The sequence below is a fragment of the Crotalus tigris genome, unplaced genomic scaffold (assembly GCF_016545835.1).
Source record: "Crotalus tigris isolate CLP2741 ecotype Arizona unplaced genomic scaffold, ASM1654583v1 scf7180000019583.1695794, whole genome shotgun sequence".
Lineage (NCBI taxonomy): Eukaryota > Metazoa > Chordata > Lepidosauria > Squamata > Viperidae > Crotalus > Crotalus tigris.
In genome coordinates this window covers 1,342,882-1,360,868 of record NW_024097605.1, presented here as the reverse complement: position 1 = coordinate 1,360,868, position 17,987 = coordinate 1,342,882, and the positions used below count along the sequence as shown (strand labels likewise).

Genomic DNA, 17,987 nt, shown 5'->3' with positions numbered 1-17,987 from the left:
CCAATCTGTTTCTGTTAGAATCTAAGAATCTATTGTCCAAAGTGAGGGGGAACGCAAATGGATACTCTTTGGATAGTTGCCCATATTAATTTCAAAATGTGCAATCTAAGGATTACTGTGCATGTGATTTTTTGCCAACCCTATTCATAGAAACATTAGAATCATTCACAGATTTAAGCATCTTTCTTCTACATTCTAATTTTAGGTAAATCAAATTAAAACTTTGTTTAGCTAAAAAAACACGTAAAAGTCTCAGCCAAATATTATACAGAACTATTGCCTAGGTGATTACTTATTGGAGTAATATTTTTTAATGTAATGAAATAGCAAGAAAGAGACTGTTGTAACCAAAATATTGTTACTGCATAACACACTATTTTCCCCAGAAATTTTAAATTCTTAGCTCTTAGTATCATATACTGGAAAATTATAATAGTTGAACTAATGAATAGAAAAAGATAATCAAACCCAACTTTAACTTTGTCTTTATATATAATTAAAATATATAATAGCAAATACTTTCAGCTGTCAGGCATTAGTCACAGCAATCTTTTACCTGCAGAGCTTTTATATAACACTAAGGGCTAGAAGGCATTGATTGAAATTCCACCAATAATTGAGCTTACAAAGCTCAATGGGGCCAGTAAAGCAGGACTTTACAAGTTCAGGGCTTGCAAAAAGAGCTGGAACAATGTGCCATTTGCTATAACATTCTTCTCTTCTTTGCTTTTAGAACATTTATATCCAGAGTGTCTGGCAAGATACGTGCAAGTATGAAATTCTCTGTGTGTTTTTTATTGTCAAATAAATTTATTTAGCGGTGGAAGCAAAGTCTACTCTTATAATCATGATGGTATATTCTGAAAATATTTCTTTTTTTAAAACCAGAGTTAGCAAATCATTTTATTATTGTGCAATACATGTTTGCCAAAAAGAACCCTAGATGAACATTAATTCTAGGTCTAAAATTAGCTGATCACTAATGGGTGGCAGTAAGTAAATGAACATACCGTGGAAGTGGACACTTGCCACTTAATCTTTCGTCTTCTATGTAACGATAAAGTACATCTTGAGATCGTTTTAATAGAACAGAAAGTGCCATTCGTGAAATATAGCCTTCTTGAGGAGTTGTTACTTTGTTACTGAATGAAAACTGAAGCAGTGTTTCAAAACACATCTTGGAAAATTCCTCTCTCATACGAATATCAATCTCTGCCTCTGTCAAAATCAAAAACCATCCTTGTTTTAAGAAATTATTTTAAAAGGAGTTAGTGGAATGAATAGTAGGACATATAAAGAAAGACAAAATATCCATAATAAAAATTAATCAGAGCAAAGTATAACACAGGGCTTTTCAACCTTTTCACTGACTGTACCACTTTTAGCCTATGGCAATATTCAAGTACCACCTAGCAAGGTGTCAAAAATTTGATGATAAAAAAACAAACAAAAAACCTGTTCAAAGTTGCAATTGCACTGAAATGACTTATGACCATTTTTCACACTTATGACCACTGCAGCATGCCCAGGGTCATGTGATTTATATTTGGATGCTTGGCAACTGATTCACATTTATGATGATTACAGTGTTCCAGGGTCATATGATCCCTTTTTGCAGCCTTTTGACAAGCAAAGTCAATGGCTGAACTGCTAGTGGCCAAGTGCTAAGGCGGGACTTCCTTCCCTTCCTCCCTCCTTCCCTGCCTCTCTCTTTCTCATGCCCACCTCCTTCTGAAGGAAGAATTTGAACCCTCCCCCCATATTTTCCCTCTTCCATATATTCATCAAACAAGGAAAAGCCTCCAGATTTAGAAAAGACAAACTGCTGAGTGAACTAGCTTAAAAAGGCACATTCTCCTTTAAGAATTAGCTACTGGCTAGAAAGGAAAGTTAATGAGCACAGCCTGCACTTAAGGAAGAAAAAAAATGTGGTAAGTATTGGCTGCTGGCTAAGGCAGCTTCCCCAAAGGAATGATACAGGCAAAATCCATTCAGGAGAAAAGTACTTCAAAATCCCTTGCAGCAAAACGTACAGTTAACAATAGCAGAGCAATAGAAGCTAACATGAGCCATCAGCCAAATAGAAATTGCCAAATACTCCTTAAGAACAGAAAGCCCACATTGCACAAATCCCAGGACTTCAAAGTAACAAAAGCACATAAGAATCCTTCCATTCTCCATCTCCCTGCCTCACCTCCAGCCATTGCTGCCTTTTTTCACTCCTCTTGGAGGCTGACCCCTCCCCCACTGCATTTCTTGCCTGTTTGCAAGAAGTAGAAATCACATATTTAATCAAACCTATATCACTAGATATTCATTGATTAAAGTATTTATTCAGAGTATTTAGTAACTGCATTGTCAGACATGTTACTGCACAGAGAAGGGGCCCACTGATTTCTCAATTTGTTAAGTTTTACCTACAAGTAGAAATATATATTTCTAAAACTTAATGTTTAAGAACAGTCACTAAAACTATTGGGCTTGTGAATATTTTTTTAAAATATGGCTGCTATGTGAGCATAGGAAAAGGCACACTTTTAAGAAGTTATATGACCACATGTCAGCCACCTTAATTCAAACATATTTTTTTATGAACCCAATACAACTAGAAAGAGGACGTCCATATTGTTGTAATCATCAGGTCATAATTTATAAAGACATAAATTTATAGTAATACAAACGTTTTAAAAAGCTTGGAAGAATAGCTAAAATTATGTCTTTAAAAAGTAGCAAAATTAATCCCCGAGCTACAACTCAGCCCATGCCAGCTTCAATGCACACCCCTTTTTTTGTTTTAGAACAGAATATTGCACACTACTGTTGAACATATTAAATCTTTTGCACTGAACTTTGTGCCTGAATATATCACTTTATATTCTTTTGATTGATATACCTGTAAATGAAGAGGACTGAGAATGTATTGAACCTTTATTAAGCATAGTCATAATCTGGCCAACAAATTCCTTGGGAATAAAATTAGCATATGGCAGTATCTCTGTACTGATGAGCTGTACCACCTATAGCAAATGAAAGATAAAGTTTTGAAATAGTAATTTAGCAAATACTCATAACAAGACTGACGCACAAACTGTAAAATTAAATGAAATTATGAATGATGTCAGCAAATTGGAGTATGCTGGCCACTTTGTTTAGTATGTAGATACAAATCTGCAAACAGATATCACAACTGACCACAAAATCTATACTTTATACAAATTTAGCAATTATTATTATAAAGCATTTTGTTATGCAAATATTTTTGCATGCTAAGAAATATATACTCACTTCAACATCAATATTTTCATTTCTTTGAAACTCTTGAATAGAAAGATTATCTGGAGGTGTACTGAAAGGCAAGTAAAAATAGCCTTAATTAAGGGATTGGAAAACCTTTTGAAAATACCAAAGAAACATTATCTTCACCATAGTAAATATTTTAATGGTAAGATGATTTTAATTGAGCCTCAGAATATATCAAAGGTTTACAAATCCACAAATTAGTTCATTATTAGTTTTACTGATGGAGAACTGAGACACATTTGTGAATCAATGGTGAAGTTGATATAATTTCTCTTTCACTACTTACAACATGAAGGAAGTATGTTTTAAATATTACTTTCCCAAAGCAAAAAAACAAACTGAAATAGTGAAAACTGGGCTTCCATATCACACCTGTTATGGTATTAAACCTTTGCAGCAGCAAGATAGAACTACTATGTAAATTATAGGAGAAAGAAAGACCACAGCTCTTTCCAAATACATTTTATGATTCTTAATTTCACTACACAAACTTTATGGTGCTCTTTTAACTGATTTTGTATGAAGGAAACATTGGATAACATGGTATTGTCAGATAAGTAAAAAGATGCATAGAAATGTGTTGGACAACCTAGAAAGTCTACTATTTATTGTATTACAGAGTTACTTTTACATGGTTATTGTATCAAGCAAGTAGCAAATGCTCATTTGTTTATACTTCTTCATCCACCTAGGGTCACAATTGTTTTGGATAGGTGATTATTTTTTTGTATCTCCCTTTTAGCACTGTTGAAAGATGGCACCACACCTTGCCATGGTAAAGGCTCTTCTATGCTATGAGTAAATCAATTCTGTTAGGTATGAGACCAGTTTTAGAAAGTACATTATGTGCTGGTCCACTGATAGTTTAGGAGCTCTACCTAGATCAGTTTAGTGTTCCACATCCATAATGTTACTGAACAATATAGTCTCTTTTTAAGTACTTTTTGTGGAGAAAGACTTATGTCTATATTTTGCAAATAAGAGAATTCATTTAGTAACGCTTATAGCTTTCTGATAGCATTGATATGGGAAAAGCCTCAGGTAATCACACAGGTTTTAGCTACAGTACTGCAATAAGACGCTTGTTAGAAATTGGCAGAAATCTTTCCCTTCTTACTTAGGGATTTTAATATAATGCAATAGGATGAAAAACCCCAGCTACAACTGATTAAAAAGAAGCCAAAAACATCTGTTCCAGACATCACTGTCATTATTTAATACAAAGGCACAATGTGGAAAAAATTCAAATTATTTTATTTCAAATCACTTAAACTTCAACTTCCGTACATTGCCTCAAAACTATATAATTATACTTTACCTTTTAGTAAACAAAAAGTTTTCCAAAGTGTTGGCTAACTCTGGCCACATACTGTCAAATTTTCCAGAGGAGGCATGCTGTCTAGCAACTGGTAACCCAATTGAGAGAACTTTAAGGAGTGAAGAAACTGCGAGTTTCCATGTGCTTTCTGAAGGGCAAGCATATTTCAGACTAAGAGGCATCCTTAGTGTCTGTTAAAATAAAACATTTAGATTGCTTTCAGTAAGATTTATGTATATGAAACATATATGAAACTCAGCAGCACTTGCATTTAAATCCCACTTACCAGCAAGGAAGAAAATAACCTATAACTTTAGCTGGGCTTAAATGTATAGGGTGGGTATGGAACAGTAGTTCTCAACCTTTTTAATGCCAAGACCCCCAACCGGTCATAAGTCGAGGACTACGCAACCGGTCGTAAGTCGAGGACTACTCAACTGGTGCAGCACCATTTGCAGAATGGGACTTTTGGCGGGCTCAGCAGGGCAGAGACAGCCTGGACAATTCCTATTGGCTTTTGAAAGCCAATAGAATTAGACTCTATTTAAGAGAGTCTATTCTATTGGCTTTCAAAAGCCAATAGAATAAAAATAAATAAGAATGATTATAGGTTGAGAGCTTTTGCTGATGATTTGGTTGTGACATTATCTCAACCGACAGACTCGATTAGGGATTTGGTAAAAATTTTAATTCAGTATGGGAAGGTTTCTGGTTTTAAGGTAAATAATAATAAGACTAAAATATTATTGAAAAATATGTCTATGAAGGAAAAGGATGTTTTGATTAAACTAACAGGTTTTGAAATAGTGAGAAAGATTAAATATTTAGGAGTATATGTCACAGCTTCTAACATTAAATTGTATAAAAATAATTATGAGATACTATGGGCAAAAATGCAAAAGGACTTAAATGATTGGAAAAAATTACAATTATCTTTGTTGGGGAGAATTTCAGCAGTTAAAATGAATATACTTCCAAAGTTTCTTTTCTTGTTTCAAATGATACCTATTTTGAAGAAAGATGTTAATTTGGAGGAATGGCAGAAAGGGATTAATAAGTTTATTTGGGCAGGGAAAAAGCCAAGAGTTAAATTCAAGATTATACAAGATATATGGGAAAGAGGAGGACTTAAAGCGTCTAATTTAAAATTGTATTATGATGCAGCGGCTTTAACCTTGATTAGTGATTGGTTCAACTTAACAAATAAAAATATTCTTTCTTTTGAGGGATGGGATTTATTATATGGATGGCACGCTTATTTAATTTATGATAAAAAAGTTGATCAGGTTTTTAAAACCCATATTTTGAGAAGTGCCTTGTTGCGTGTCTGGAAGAAATATTATTATAGGTTAAATTATAAAATTCCAATTTGGGGGATTCCTGGACACGTGATAGAGGGAGTATCCAGGGGACTGAGTTTGAATAAGATTTCTTATAAGGAATTACTTAGTTTGGTTGGGCAAGATTGGCAATTAAAGTCATTGTTTGAGTTGAAGCAAGAAAATATTGTACACTCTTGGTTTCATTATAATCAATTGTTAGTGAGGTGGAGTTTAGATCAAAAGGTTGGTATCACCTTAGAGGATGTGAATTTGGTAAAGCAGATTAAAGATCAAAGTCGAACTCATATAAAAAGAATTTATAATGTTTTAATAGAATTGGATTCTGAAACAGAATTAATTAAAGACTGTATGATCAAATGGGTGCAAAATATTCAAGAGCCAATTTTATTGGATACATGGGAGACAATTTGGGTTAGAAATGTAAATTCTACTCAGGCGCAAAATTTAAGAGAAAATTTTTATAAAATGTTTTATAGATGGCATTTGGATCCCCAAAAGATTTCCTCTGCACCCTCTGTTGGAACACCCAGGCCAACAACCCAGGGATCTATTGAAACAATGTTGCAATGTGAGAAAATAAGCACTGCCCAAAATGAAATACAGGCCACACAAATTGATGCAAAAGTCAATGCAAAGAAACCACGAACAGACACAAGCAATTTTGAAAAATTGTGAAGAAATTTTGGATATAAAAGCACAATTTGAAGTTCATCATCAAATGATTGTTAAAAATGAACAAAGAATTCAAAAAGTGGAAGATAAATCAGATAATATGGATAAAAAATGGAAATACTATTGCAAGAGAATGAAAAATTAGAAGGGGCGGTTGCAATTCTAGAAATGGACAAGGCAGAATATTACTTGAGATTTCAAAACATCCCTGAGGACAGAGAAGAAAATATAGCAGTTGTGATTATTGAGCTTCTGGCGGAAGCCTTGAAAGCAGATAGAACAGAGATGCAAATGGAGATAGACGAAATATTTCGAATGAATTCAAGCTAAGCAAGGAAAAATAGATTACCTAGAGAAGTACATGTGAGATTCATAAAGAAAACAACAAGAGATGAAGTACTAAGAAAAGAGAGAGATGAACCATTATAATACAAGAATAAAGAAATTGTGGTCTTAAAGCTGATACCTAAGAGCAGGGGTGTCAAACTGCCAGCCTGCAGGCCAGACATGTCATCCAGAAGCCGCACCCGCCCCATTGCCGGCAATGGCAAAACCATCCTGATATGTTGCGTGACGTCACATGACGTAGTGAGTTTGACATGTCTGCCTAAGAGAGTGAGAGATACTCGAAGACATTATCACTTTTTAACTACAAAGCTGATTACAAAAGGTATAAATTTTAGATGGCTAATGCCAGAAGGCATTCTAATCAACTGGAATAATACAAGGTATCAGCTGGATTCAATCTGAAAAGTAGAAGAGTTCGAAGTAAGACATCAAGCGGTGGGTCAGTATTGGAAGAAGGATACTCTGCCTTCTTTAGAAGAATCGATATTTAAGGTTTCTAATTTAGCAGAAATGGCTAAAATTTCTGCTTATTTAAAGGACCATTCACAAGAGAGATATTTTAATGTATGGAGAAGATGGATAGAATATGTTCAGAAGAAATATGGAACTACAAAGTTTCACTTATTCTATGAGTAATGATTTTGTTTATAAACTTATGATGTCAAAGTTTGAAGAGTTAAGGGTTTTTATGATTTTGTTCATTGTATAATTAGTAAACTTAAATAGATTATGTTTAATATGTTTGCATAATCCTGTATTTTGCTCTGGGAAGTCGGGGGGGAAGGGGTGGGGGGAGGGGGAGGGGGTGGATGGGTTGAAGTTTAAGTAGTTCAGATAAAGTAGAAATAGTCTTATTGTATATAATATTAATGTTTTAATTTTGAGAGAGGAACTGCTCGGGCATTTCCCCTGGACCGCATCAAGAGGGAGGAGAAGAAGATGAGAATTATGTAGGAAGGTTGAGGTGAAAGAGGAGTGGGGGGTGAGTGAAGAAAAAGAGGGAAAGAAGTAAGTTGGTTTGAGGTGGGATGCGGTTTGGGGGGAAATGGGCGGGCAAGACCGAATGTGGCGTGTATCAATTTGTTTTATTTTTTATCTGAAGTATTTGTAAGATTGTTATGTATTGTAAAGTTGAAAATAAAAATTTTTACAAAAAAAAGACATCAAACGGTTTTAGATAAAGGAGTGCATCAACGACAAGAGGAGACCATGGAACAGAAACAAACAGAAGAGACAATTCAAGATGAAACTACACAAACAGGAGAACTGAAAGAGAAATCTGAACAAGAGAGCGAACGAAGTGCCAGAGAGCAGAGGACTATGAGAGCGACTAGACCTAAATATAAATAACGGAAATGGAGAAAGAAAATGGAATTTTCTCAGTGAATGTAAATGGACTAAACTCACCATCAAAAAGAAATAATTATTTTAGGAAACTACAGAAATTAAATATAGACATAATTTGTTTGCAAGAGACACACATAAAAAAACAACACCATAAACTGTTGGAACACCCAAAAATTGGGAAATTTTACTATTCATCAGCACATCAGAAAAAAAGTGGTGTTGCTATATATATTAAAGAGGCAATAGATTCTAAAATGATCTATTCCAGGGTTTTTCAACTGGTGGTACCCGTACCACTTGTGGTACATTAACAAGCGGCAGGTGGTATGCAGCCCTGCCTAGCCAAGTGTAGTGGGGGAGGGAAAGAGCCAACGCAGGCAATGACTTACTGTGAGAGAGTCCTCTGCAGCAGCAGAGTTGCTGGGGTGAGGCAAAGGCCCCAGGCTCACTTCTTGCTAACCCTCCCCCATGACAGAGGAGAAGGAGGGGGACGGAGACAGGAGAGGCTATAAAAGGAGGTAGTTTAGGTGGGAGAGGGAGAGGGAAAAAAGCAGCAGCCTTGGGAGGAGGTAGAGTCAGCTTTAGCTGCACTAAAGGGAAAGAAGAAGGAAGAGGAGGGTGGGGGGAGAGGAGATCAAGCAGGCTGGCCATGAGCTGATCTACAACTGCTGTGGCAGCCACCTGTGCTGGCAGCAGCAAATAGGCAAGAAATGCAGTGGGGGAGGGGTCACCCTCCAAGAGGAGTGAAAAAAGGCAGCAATGGCTGGAGGTGAGGCAGGGAGATGGAGAGTGGAAGGATTCTTATGTGTTTTTGTGACTTTGAAGTCCTAGGATTTGTGCAATGTGGGCTTTCTGTTCTTAAGGAGTATTTGGCAATTTCTATTTGGCTGATGGCTCGTGTTAGCTTCTATTGCTCTGCTATTGTTAGCTGTACGTTTTGCTGCAAGGGATTTTGAAGTATTTTTCTCCTGAATGGATTTTGCCTGTAGCATTCCTTTACTTATGAATGGAGCTATTTGGGGAAGCTGCCTTAGCCAACAGCCAATACTTACTACATATTTTTTCTTCCTTAAGTGCAGGCTGCGCTCATTAACTTTCCTTTCTAGCCAGTAGCTAATTCTTAAAGGAGAATGTACCTTTTTAAGCTAGTTCACTCAGTAGCTTGTCTTTTCTGTCTCTGGAGGTTGATGAATATATGTTTGATGAATATATGGAAGAGATAAAATAGGGGGGGTTCAAATTCTTCCTTCAGAAGGAGATGGGAATGAGAAAGAGGGAGGGAGGGAAGTCCCGCCTTAGCACTTAGCCACCAGCAGCCCTGCCATTGACTTTGCTTGTCAAAAGGTTGCAAAAGGGGATCACTTGACCCTGGAACACTGTGACCATCATAAATATGAATCAGTTACCAAGCATCCAAATATAAATCACATGACCCTGGGCATGCTGCAATGGTCATAAGTGTGAAAAATGGTCATAAGTCATTTCAGTGCAGTTGCAACTTTCAACAGGTTTTTTGTTTTTTTGGTCATCAAGTTTTTGACACCTTGTTAGGTGGTACTTGAATATTGCCATATCCTAAAAGTGGTACAATTGGTGAAAAGGTTGAAAAGTCCTGTCCTAAATTACTGGGAATGATAGAACAGTATAGAGAAATGGCGCGACTGAAAATAAACAGAGAAAAAACTAAAGTAATAGTTAAAAATCTTATAGACAAACAAACAAAAAAATTGTCAGAAAAAACAGAATTACAGATAGTGAAAAAGATTAAATACCTGGGTATATATTTAACAGCAAGATGTTCAACAATAAAAGAAGATAATTACACAAAATTATTAGGAAGAATTGCTACAGTGAAAATGAACATATTGCCAAAAATTTTATTTCTATTCCAAACAATTCCCATAAAACTTGAGAATTTTTTTTTTCAAGATTTAAACTCATTAATTTTGAAATTTGTTTGGCAAGGAAAGAAGGCTAGAATTAAGATGAAAACATTACAAGATGCTAAGGAAAATGGAGGATTTGGACTAGCGGAGTGGGCTTTGTATTATTAAGCATCTGTTTTAACATGGGTAAAAGAATGGATAAGTCTTAGAAATAAAAGGCTGTTATATCTGGAGGAGCATGATTTACAACTGGGGTGGCACGCTTTTTTATGGTATGGAAAAAACAAGATTCATAAGTATTTCCAAAACCATTATATAAGAAATGCATTGTTTGTTAATAATATGAGAAAAAATAAAAAGTAAAATAAAATATATTTGAAAATTCCAGGGTGGTTGTCAACTATTGCAAGCATTTGTACACCCAAATTTGGTGGATTTTGAAAAAATCTGGACGTATAGAGATATTCTAAATTCTGAAGGGAATCTAAAATCTAAACAAGAAATGGAAAATCAGGGTATCAGCTTGTCATGGCGGGCACATTTACAAATGCAAACTAGATATGAAAAAGGCATTAAATTGTTATGGATTTTATAAAGAACAGCCAATATTTGATAAGTTTGTTGAAATGAGAAACTAATTATGAAAATGTATAATCTTTTATTAATTTTGGAAATGGAAAGTGAACAAGTTTAAGAAACAATGATAAGATGGGTGAAAAACTTTGGATAAGCTATAGAATTACGAAAATGGCAAAATTTATAAGAAATTATAAATTGACGATGTCAACTTCTTATAAAGAAAATTTATATAAAATGTTTTAGAGACAGCATTTGCCACCGGCAAGATTAGCAAAAATGTTTAAAAATATGTCAGATAGATGTTGGAAATGTAAACACAACTCAGGCATATATTATCATGTTTGGTGGACATGTGATAAAGCAAAGACTTATTGGAAACAGATACATACTTGGTTAGAAAAGATGTTGGGAGAATATGAAGATTTTAAACCCGAACTTTTTTTATTAGATATAATGCCAAAAAAGATTAACAAACAAAGCTTATATTTGATTTTACACGTCACAACAGCGGCAAGAATAATATTTACGCAATATTGGAAAAATGAAGGAATCCCACCAGATGAAGAAATAATCAAAAAATATTGGAATGTGCAGAGATGGATAGATTGACCATGAGACTGAAAGAAAAAGAAGAAACAGAATATTATCAAACTTGGGACTTACTTTACCGATAGTTAGAGAAAAAAAATAAAGGATTAGGAATTTAGTATGTATTAGCGTATTTAAACTCAGACAGCACGTTGGTTGAAAAATTATTATTATATGTATGGGAAAAATTAATAAAATCTTACCCAAAAAAGAGAGAAAGAATATACTTCACATTAACCTTACCAGTTTATGTGTGGATAGGCTTTTATGTTACCTCACTTCAGCTTTACAAAACAGTAGAAAGACTTAAGACATCTGAACACTTTGATCAGCCTCTTCTCTTTATAATATATGGTATGTACCGCAGATGAAATAAAGATTTGAAAGAATTCTGAATTGCAATGTTCTTCAGTCTTACATGACTGAAGATTTTACCTCATTCCCCATGAAAAGCAATTAAATTAATAATTTAAAAAAAGATAATGTATTGTTTTTGATTACTATATCTTCATATCCTCCAAATAATACTTGCTATCAGAAAAGGGTTACAAAGACATAACTAAATGTAATCGACACTGATAATTGACAAAATAATTGATTCTCAAAGAACAAAGATATGGGAGAGTGTAATTCTTGAAATAATCTTATAACTGCAAAATAATAGTAATAAGCCACTCTTATTACTTAAGATGCCGGCGCCTGGATCGGCTGCAGCTGCATTGGCTCTTGAAGGTGAAAAGTTTTGGGAGGGATATTAAGGGATATGGGCCACATGATCAGGAAGGTTTTGATGTGTTTGAGCAATGTGGTGGAACTAAGGTAACATACAACATGGAGCTCGGTTTCCATCTGTCCTGTTTGCCATCATTCGCTCCCTAGAGACTAAAATGGACGATCTGAAACTTGAGCTGGCCACGAACAAGGAGTGTATATTGGAGGTGGTGACCCTTTGAGAGCTGTATGAAATGAAATTTCATTTTGATGTATGCCAATTGGTGTACATTCAAAGTGACAATAAAGTTGTTGTTGTTGTTGTTATTATTAGGCACGTAAGAGTGGCTTATTCACAATCCAACCTTGGGAAACAACAATTCAGTTCACTTTAAGGAGTAATCTTAAAGTCTATATAAAATGTTTACCTTGATAATATTTTGAAGGACTCTTTCATTTACCACAGCTTTGTGACAAGCAGTCTTTTGGTACAGATCTAGCACAACTTCTAAAGATCTTTCTGCAAATGGTACATAATTAAGTGCTACCCATTCTGCCTAAAACAAACAAACAACAGATTGTATAAAAGGAAATAAATAGGCCCAGTTTGGTTACATGCACATTTTGGAAGATTACAAAAAGAAAAATATCTGATCCCAATCATATATATACTCCAGCGTAAAATTGGAAGTGTCTTGGCGACGTTTCGATGAAGTCCCATTCGTCATCTTCAGGCTGGTGTTTTCAGCTTTGTGTTTCGAGGAGCCTGAAAATGACGAATGGGACTTTGTCGAAACGTCGCCAAGACACTTCCAATTTTATGCGGGAAAAAACCCGAATAACCAAAGACCTACATACAAACACCCGCGAAACCCTCAGAAAACACACACACACACACACACACACATATGTGTGTGTGAATGTATGTATGTATGTATATATGTGTGTGTGTGTATACACACATACACACATACACACACACACACACACACATAGTACACATGTTTAATCAAAGACACTTTTAAGCACGGGCAATATTGCAGTTTATGAAGGAAGAATGCTAAGCATGATCTTTAAAGAATTTTAACTCACCGGTGCAAACAGTTGTACCTATAGTGATTCCATTGTGTTGCATAATAAACAGAATAAGGAAAAATTAATATATTTTTATACATCTCATTTTTCTGTTTGAGTGGCATTACTAGTGCAAATACAGTCAAATCAGAGACATTATGTTTGAATTTCATAAAATAAAGTATTAAAAGTAAAATATGGGATTTAATATACAAAAGAAAATGAAAAGCTAATTAAATCATCTTTGTTAAGTAGGACATTTTTTTTCATAATTTCTTTTCTAAGTAGAATGTCAATATCAAGTAGGAAAGTGACAGGAAAAAAAGAAAACTGAAATAAAGGTAACTTTACATATTTATTTAATTAGTTGATAACATAAATATTGGCCAAATAAATATTGGCCGATAATATAAATTCATGCAAAACTATACATATTTTTCAATCTAAGCTTTTAAAAGTAAAACAGTTACATCTTACCTGATTGTATTTTGCATTGGCAATGTGTTTTGTTTCTAGCTGTCCATACTGTGGTGGTTTACAGGAAAATTCAACAAAAGCTAACAACTGATCAAAAATAGCAGGATACATTACTTGCATGTTTTCTGAACCTATACATATAACCTATAAAAACCAATTTAAAAAATTAATTTTCCAGAAAATATTTAATTTATTGCAAAAACAAGACATTTGCATATAGTTTTGTGATATATATTTTAGGAATGTGAAATGCTGTAGGTATTAGGTTCCTCGTCTAGCAGGAGAAAGCTTCATGAACTCTACTATTACTGCTGAAAAATACATTTAACTGATAAAGCAGCCCAGTCTGCTGAACTGATTCAAAGGGTAATTACTTAACCTCTAAACTTTAAATTAAATACACTAATTAATACATTACTTAGCATGGTAACAATTCAGAAATCAATGAAACTCTCAGATTAGCTAACATTTGATTTACTTAGATACATAGTAACAGTGCAAAATGCAGATCAGACACAAAGATAAGACATAGTATTTTTGTCAAATTGCAAAAAAAAAGTTGATAATTCAGGGCAATTGGTCCCTGAATTATCTACATATTATGGAAAGAATACAACCAAAATTATATAATAATAATGGTGTGCATAACACCAAAATAAAACAGAAGACATTTGGAAGGAAGAGTATTGTGATAATAATAGTAGTAGAAGGTCAAACCAATCTGAACTGTATGTTTGTTCAAATGATCTGACCCATTTTATACAATACTGCAATATTATGTCAACAAAATATATTCTAACATAATGGAAAGCTTCAGATAGCTACCACTTCATTTTTGTAACTATCTGAAGAAACAAATAGGTTAAATAAAATATTTTTGAAGAAAATGATTTCACAAGTAATAACTAGGTTAATATTAAATAATCTATATACTTTATTGAGCATTTATCAATACATTTATCTTCTAGTTGGCATATGCAAGAAATTGGTCCATTCAGAAATCCAAAAATTAATGAAAATTATCATTGTTGAATATCTGCTTGGAAAGAGCATCTACCTGTATTTTGGCTGTTATTATGTGCTATCTGGCAGTGCATAACTTATTAGAACAGTACTGTCAATGCTGCTAACATTGGATGTTCTTGCGTTGACAACAGATGGATATGCAGACTTTTTCTTTCTTATACTGTACTCTTAGAATTAGATGATACTGGGGGGGGAGGAGGAGGAATGTGATGGGAGTTAGGTAGGCATACAATATCGTAACAAGAGCTGATAAAAGCATGGCGGGATAACGAACTGGGCGGGAAGCCAGCATTTCAAACTAATTGGAGAATGTGATTTATGACTGTTAGTTGTAGGAGGGAATTGTGCTATGATCTATGCGCTACAGCGAGGAGAAGTCAGATTTTGGCTTCAATTATGTAGGTACTGAAGCTATGCTGCTCGATTAAAGATTCTTTAAGGCAAACAATGCCTCAAAGTTCTTTGAAGAGTTTCATCTTTCGGAACCATGACATTAAGCCAAAATCTACAAACTTTCCAAACTTTCTAGGGGTTCTGAGCCCCAGTCACTGTCCCCAGACTTGAGGGTAACTGACAAAGATTCAAGAGAAGATTTCATCATGGAGGGGGGAGCGGCAGCAAACAAGCCAGGGGAGGAAGAGCTTTTGCAGGACTCCCAGCTGGAGGCAAAACCCAAGCAACTAGGAGAGCTGATATGGTTGTCAGATTGGGCCCAGCCTAACGGAGACTCCAGATGCCTCGAGACTGCCTTGCCACCCACAAAAGCTTCAAAAGCAGACCGATGGAGAGCTATCAGGAGGTCTGTCACTGAAGACTCGGGTGAGTGGGAATGCCTGTCTGCAGCTTGTAGCCAGCTAGTGGAGAAATTTGAAGGGCTAGGACAGAGAAGCAGAAATCAACTCTTGCCGAGAGAAGCCTCCAGCCCCTCCTTTGCAGATCAGACAACCTTCCAGCCCCTGAAATCGCCTGCCAGGGCCTCCAGCCCCACAGAGAGAGAGAATCCCAGTCTGAGGCCCCTGCAGCAGTGGGGAGTTTAGCAGCCCCCGCAGGTGGATGGTCAGTGACTTCTGAGCTTACAGCAGCTAATAGAGGCCTTGCAACAGCTTGGAATGGTGCAGAAGCCAGGAAATCAGCAGCTGGTGGGAGGACGACCACAGCAAGGAGGCTAGTCACCACCCCCTAATGTGCAACAACCACTTAGGGGCCTGCAGATGATGGGAGTTCCAACAACCCCCTCTGAGGCCGCAGGGGGCCTTATACTGGTTGAGGATGCCACAGCTCCCAGCAGACCAACAGCAGGGGAAATGGCAACAGACCCCAAACGTGCCACCTCTGGGAATGCAGCAGCAGCCATGGTAGGGGGCCCAGCAGCAACGGGGGTGGGTGGGTGCAACAGCCATGGTAGAGGCCCCAGCAGTCTTTGAATCAGCAGCCAGATTGGGGCCAACAGCAACTGGGGGTGCAACAACCACAGGGGAGACCTCAGCAGCCAATGATTGCTCCACCTTTCAGAAAAACCTTTGATGGGGACCCAGAGAAACTGATTTTTTTTTTCAACCAAGTGCGCTCTCATTTGAATCGCTGGGCCTATCTCTACCCAGACCCAGCCGTTATGGTCGATGTCATAGCATCAGGCTTAGACGGAGAGGCATCCGAATGGCTGAACAACTTATATAATGAGCAAGCCCCCGAATTGGAGGACCCCCACCTCTTCCTCCTAGGACTTTTTCACTGCCAGCCAAACTCATAATTCCTAAGTCGGGAGCACAGGCAGAATTAAAAGTGCTAGTTGATTCCGGATGCTCCCGGTCATTAGCTTCCCATTTGCCATGAAAATGGGCATACGAGCAAAGCTGCTCTCCAAACCTGTGAGGATTGAGCAAGCCGATGGCTCCCTGATGGGAGGGACTTCAGTCACTCAATTAACTGAGCACCTACGCTTAGAAATAGGAGAGCACTGGGAGTTCATTCATTTCCTGGTGGCTCCAAAAATGACTGAGACTGTGATCCTAGGATTAGCCTGGTTGGACAAATGGAAGCTGTTTATCTGGTGGGAGAAGGGAATGAGAACTGTGAGGCTAACTATAGGGCCCAAGCCCCCTATCGATTCAACAGATGTTACAGGAAACTTTAGCCCACCCAACAAGCGAGCGCACGTTGATGCCTCACCACCGCCACCAGGCGAGCCACTCATCCCCAGTGAGTACCAGGATCTGGCAGAGGCATTTAGTGAGAAGGAATGTGACACCCTGCCTCCTCAAAGACCCAATGATTGTTCCATTGAATTGTTGCCGGGAACCAAACTCCCACGACCGAGAATGTACGCCATGTCCCCCCTCGAAATGGAGGAGATGCAGTAATACGTGGGCAAAAACCTAGAGAGGGGGTTCACTGAACAGGCCAAGTCTGCTGTGGGAGCCCGTGTTGTTTAGAGAACAAAAGATGGGTCTCTTCATCTCTGCGTAGACTATAAGGGTCTCAATGCTGTGAGTGTGAAAAATAAATACCCCCTCCCTCTCCTGAAGGACTTACTAACTCACCTGGCTAAGGGGAGTGTCCTCACTAAATTAGACCTGAGAGAGGCATATTACCAGGTGAGAATAAAGGAGGGAGACAAGTGGAAAACTGCCTTCAACTGCCCCATGGGGAGCTATCAATTCAAAGTCATGCCATTTGGACTACAGGGGCCCCCAGCTGTATTCATGCAGTTGATTAATGAGGTCCTACACGATCATTTATACAAATGGGTTCTGGTGTACCTTGATGATATCCTGATATACAGCATGTATATGACTGATCATATAAAGCTGGTAAGTGAAGTGTTAAAGAAACTATTGAATGCTAAGCTCTATGTCAAACTGTCAAAATGTGAATTTCACTAGACCCAATTAGCTTATCTTGGCTATAGAATTTCCAGTGAGGGCACTGAAATGGACCCAGCCAAAGTGAAAGGTGTAACTGAATGGCAGCCCCCAAAGACTCACAAACAGCTCCAGAGCTTCCTAGGTTTTGCCAACTTCTACCATAAATTCATCCCCTCTTTTGCTGAGATAGCCTTACCCCTTACAGAACTACTCAAAACAGGCAAAGGAGGAGGGAAACCACAACCGGGCCTACCACTAGCATGGACTATGGGCTATCAAACCACTTTTGAGAATCTAAAAAGACTATTTTCTGTTGAACCGGTCCTAAAGCACCCCTATCCAGGGGAGCCCTTTGTAATTCAAGCCGACGCCAGCGATGTACCCATAGGAGCTGTATTACTGCAAAAGAACAAAAGTGGGGCCTTGCAACCCTGCGCCTACACCTCGAAAAAAT

General features: G+C 37.0%; 1 protein-coding gene across 6 annotated transcripts in view; it reads right to left on the bottom strand.

The window, feature by feature from the left end:
• MON2 (MON2 homolog, regulator of endosome-to-Golgi trafficking) overlaps positions 1–17,987 on the bottom strand; it is a 145,557-nt gene that overhangs the window by 16,034 nt on the left and 111,536 nt on the right. For 4 of the 6 annotated variants that reach the window (XM_039363744.1, XM_039363740.1, XM_039363745.1 and 1 more), the window contains 7 exons: positions 13,644–13,787; positions 13,185–13,202; positions 12,521–12,649; positions 4,619–4,809; positions 3,286–3,346; positions 2,894–3,017; positions 1,011–1,218 (listed from right to left, as the gene is read on the bottom strand). In XM_039363744.1, coding sequence (XP_039219678.1) covers positions 1,011–1,218; positions 2,894–3,017; positions 3,286–3,346; positions 4,619–4,809; positions 12,521–12,649; positions 13,185–13,202; positions 13,644–13,787 — 875 coding nt within the window. The remainder of the gene's footprint in view (positions 1–1,010; positions 1,219–2,893; positions 3,018–3,285; positions 3,347–4,618; positions 4,810–12,520; positions 12,650–13,184; positions 13,203–13,643; positions 13,788–17,987) is intronic. The other 2 variants (XM_039363742.1, XM_039363743.1) reach the window with 1 other exon arrangement.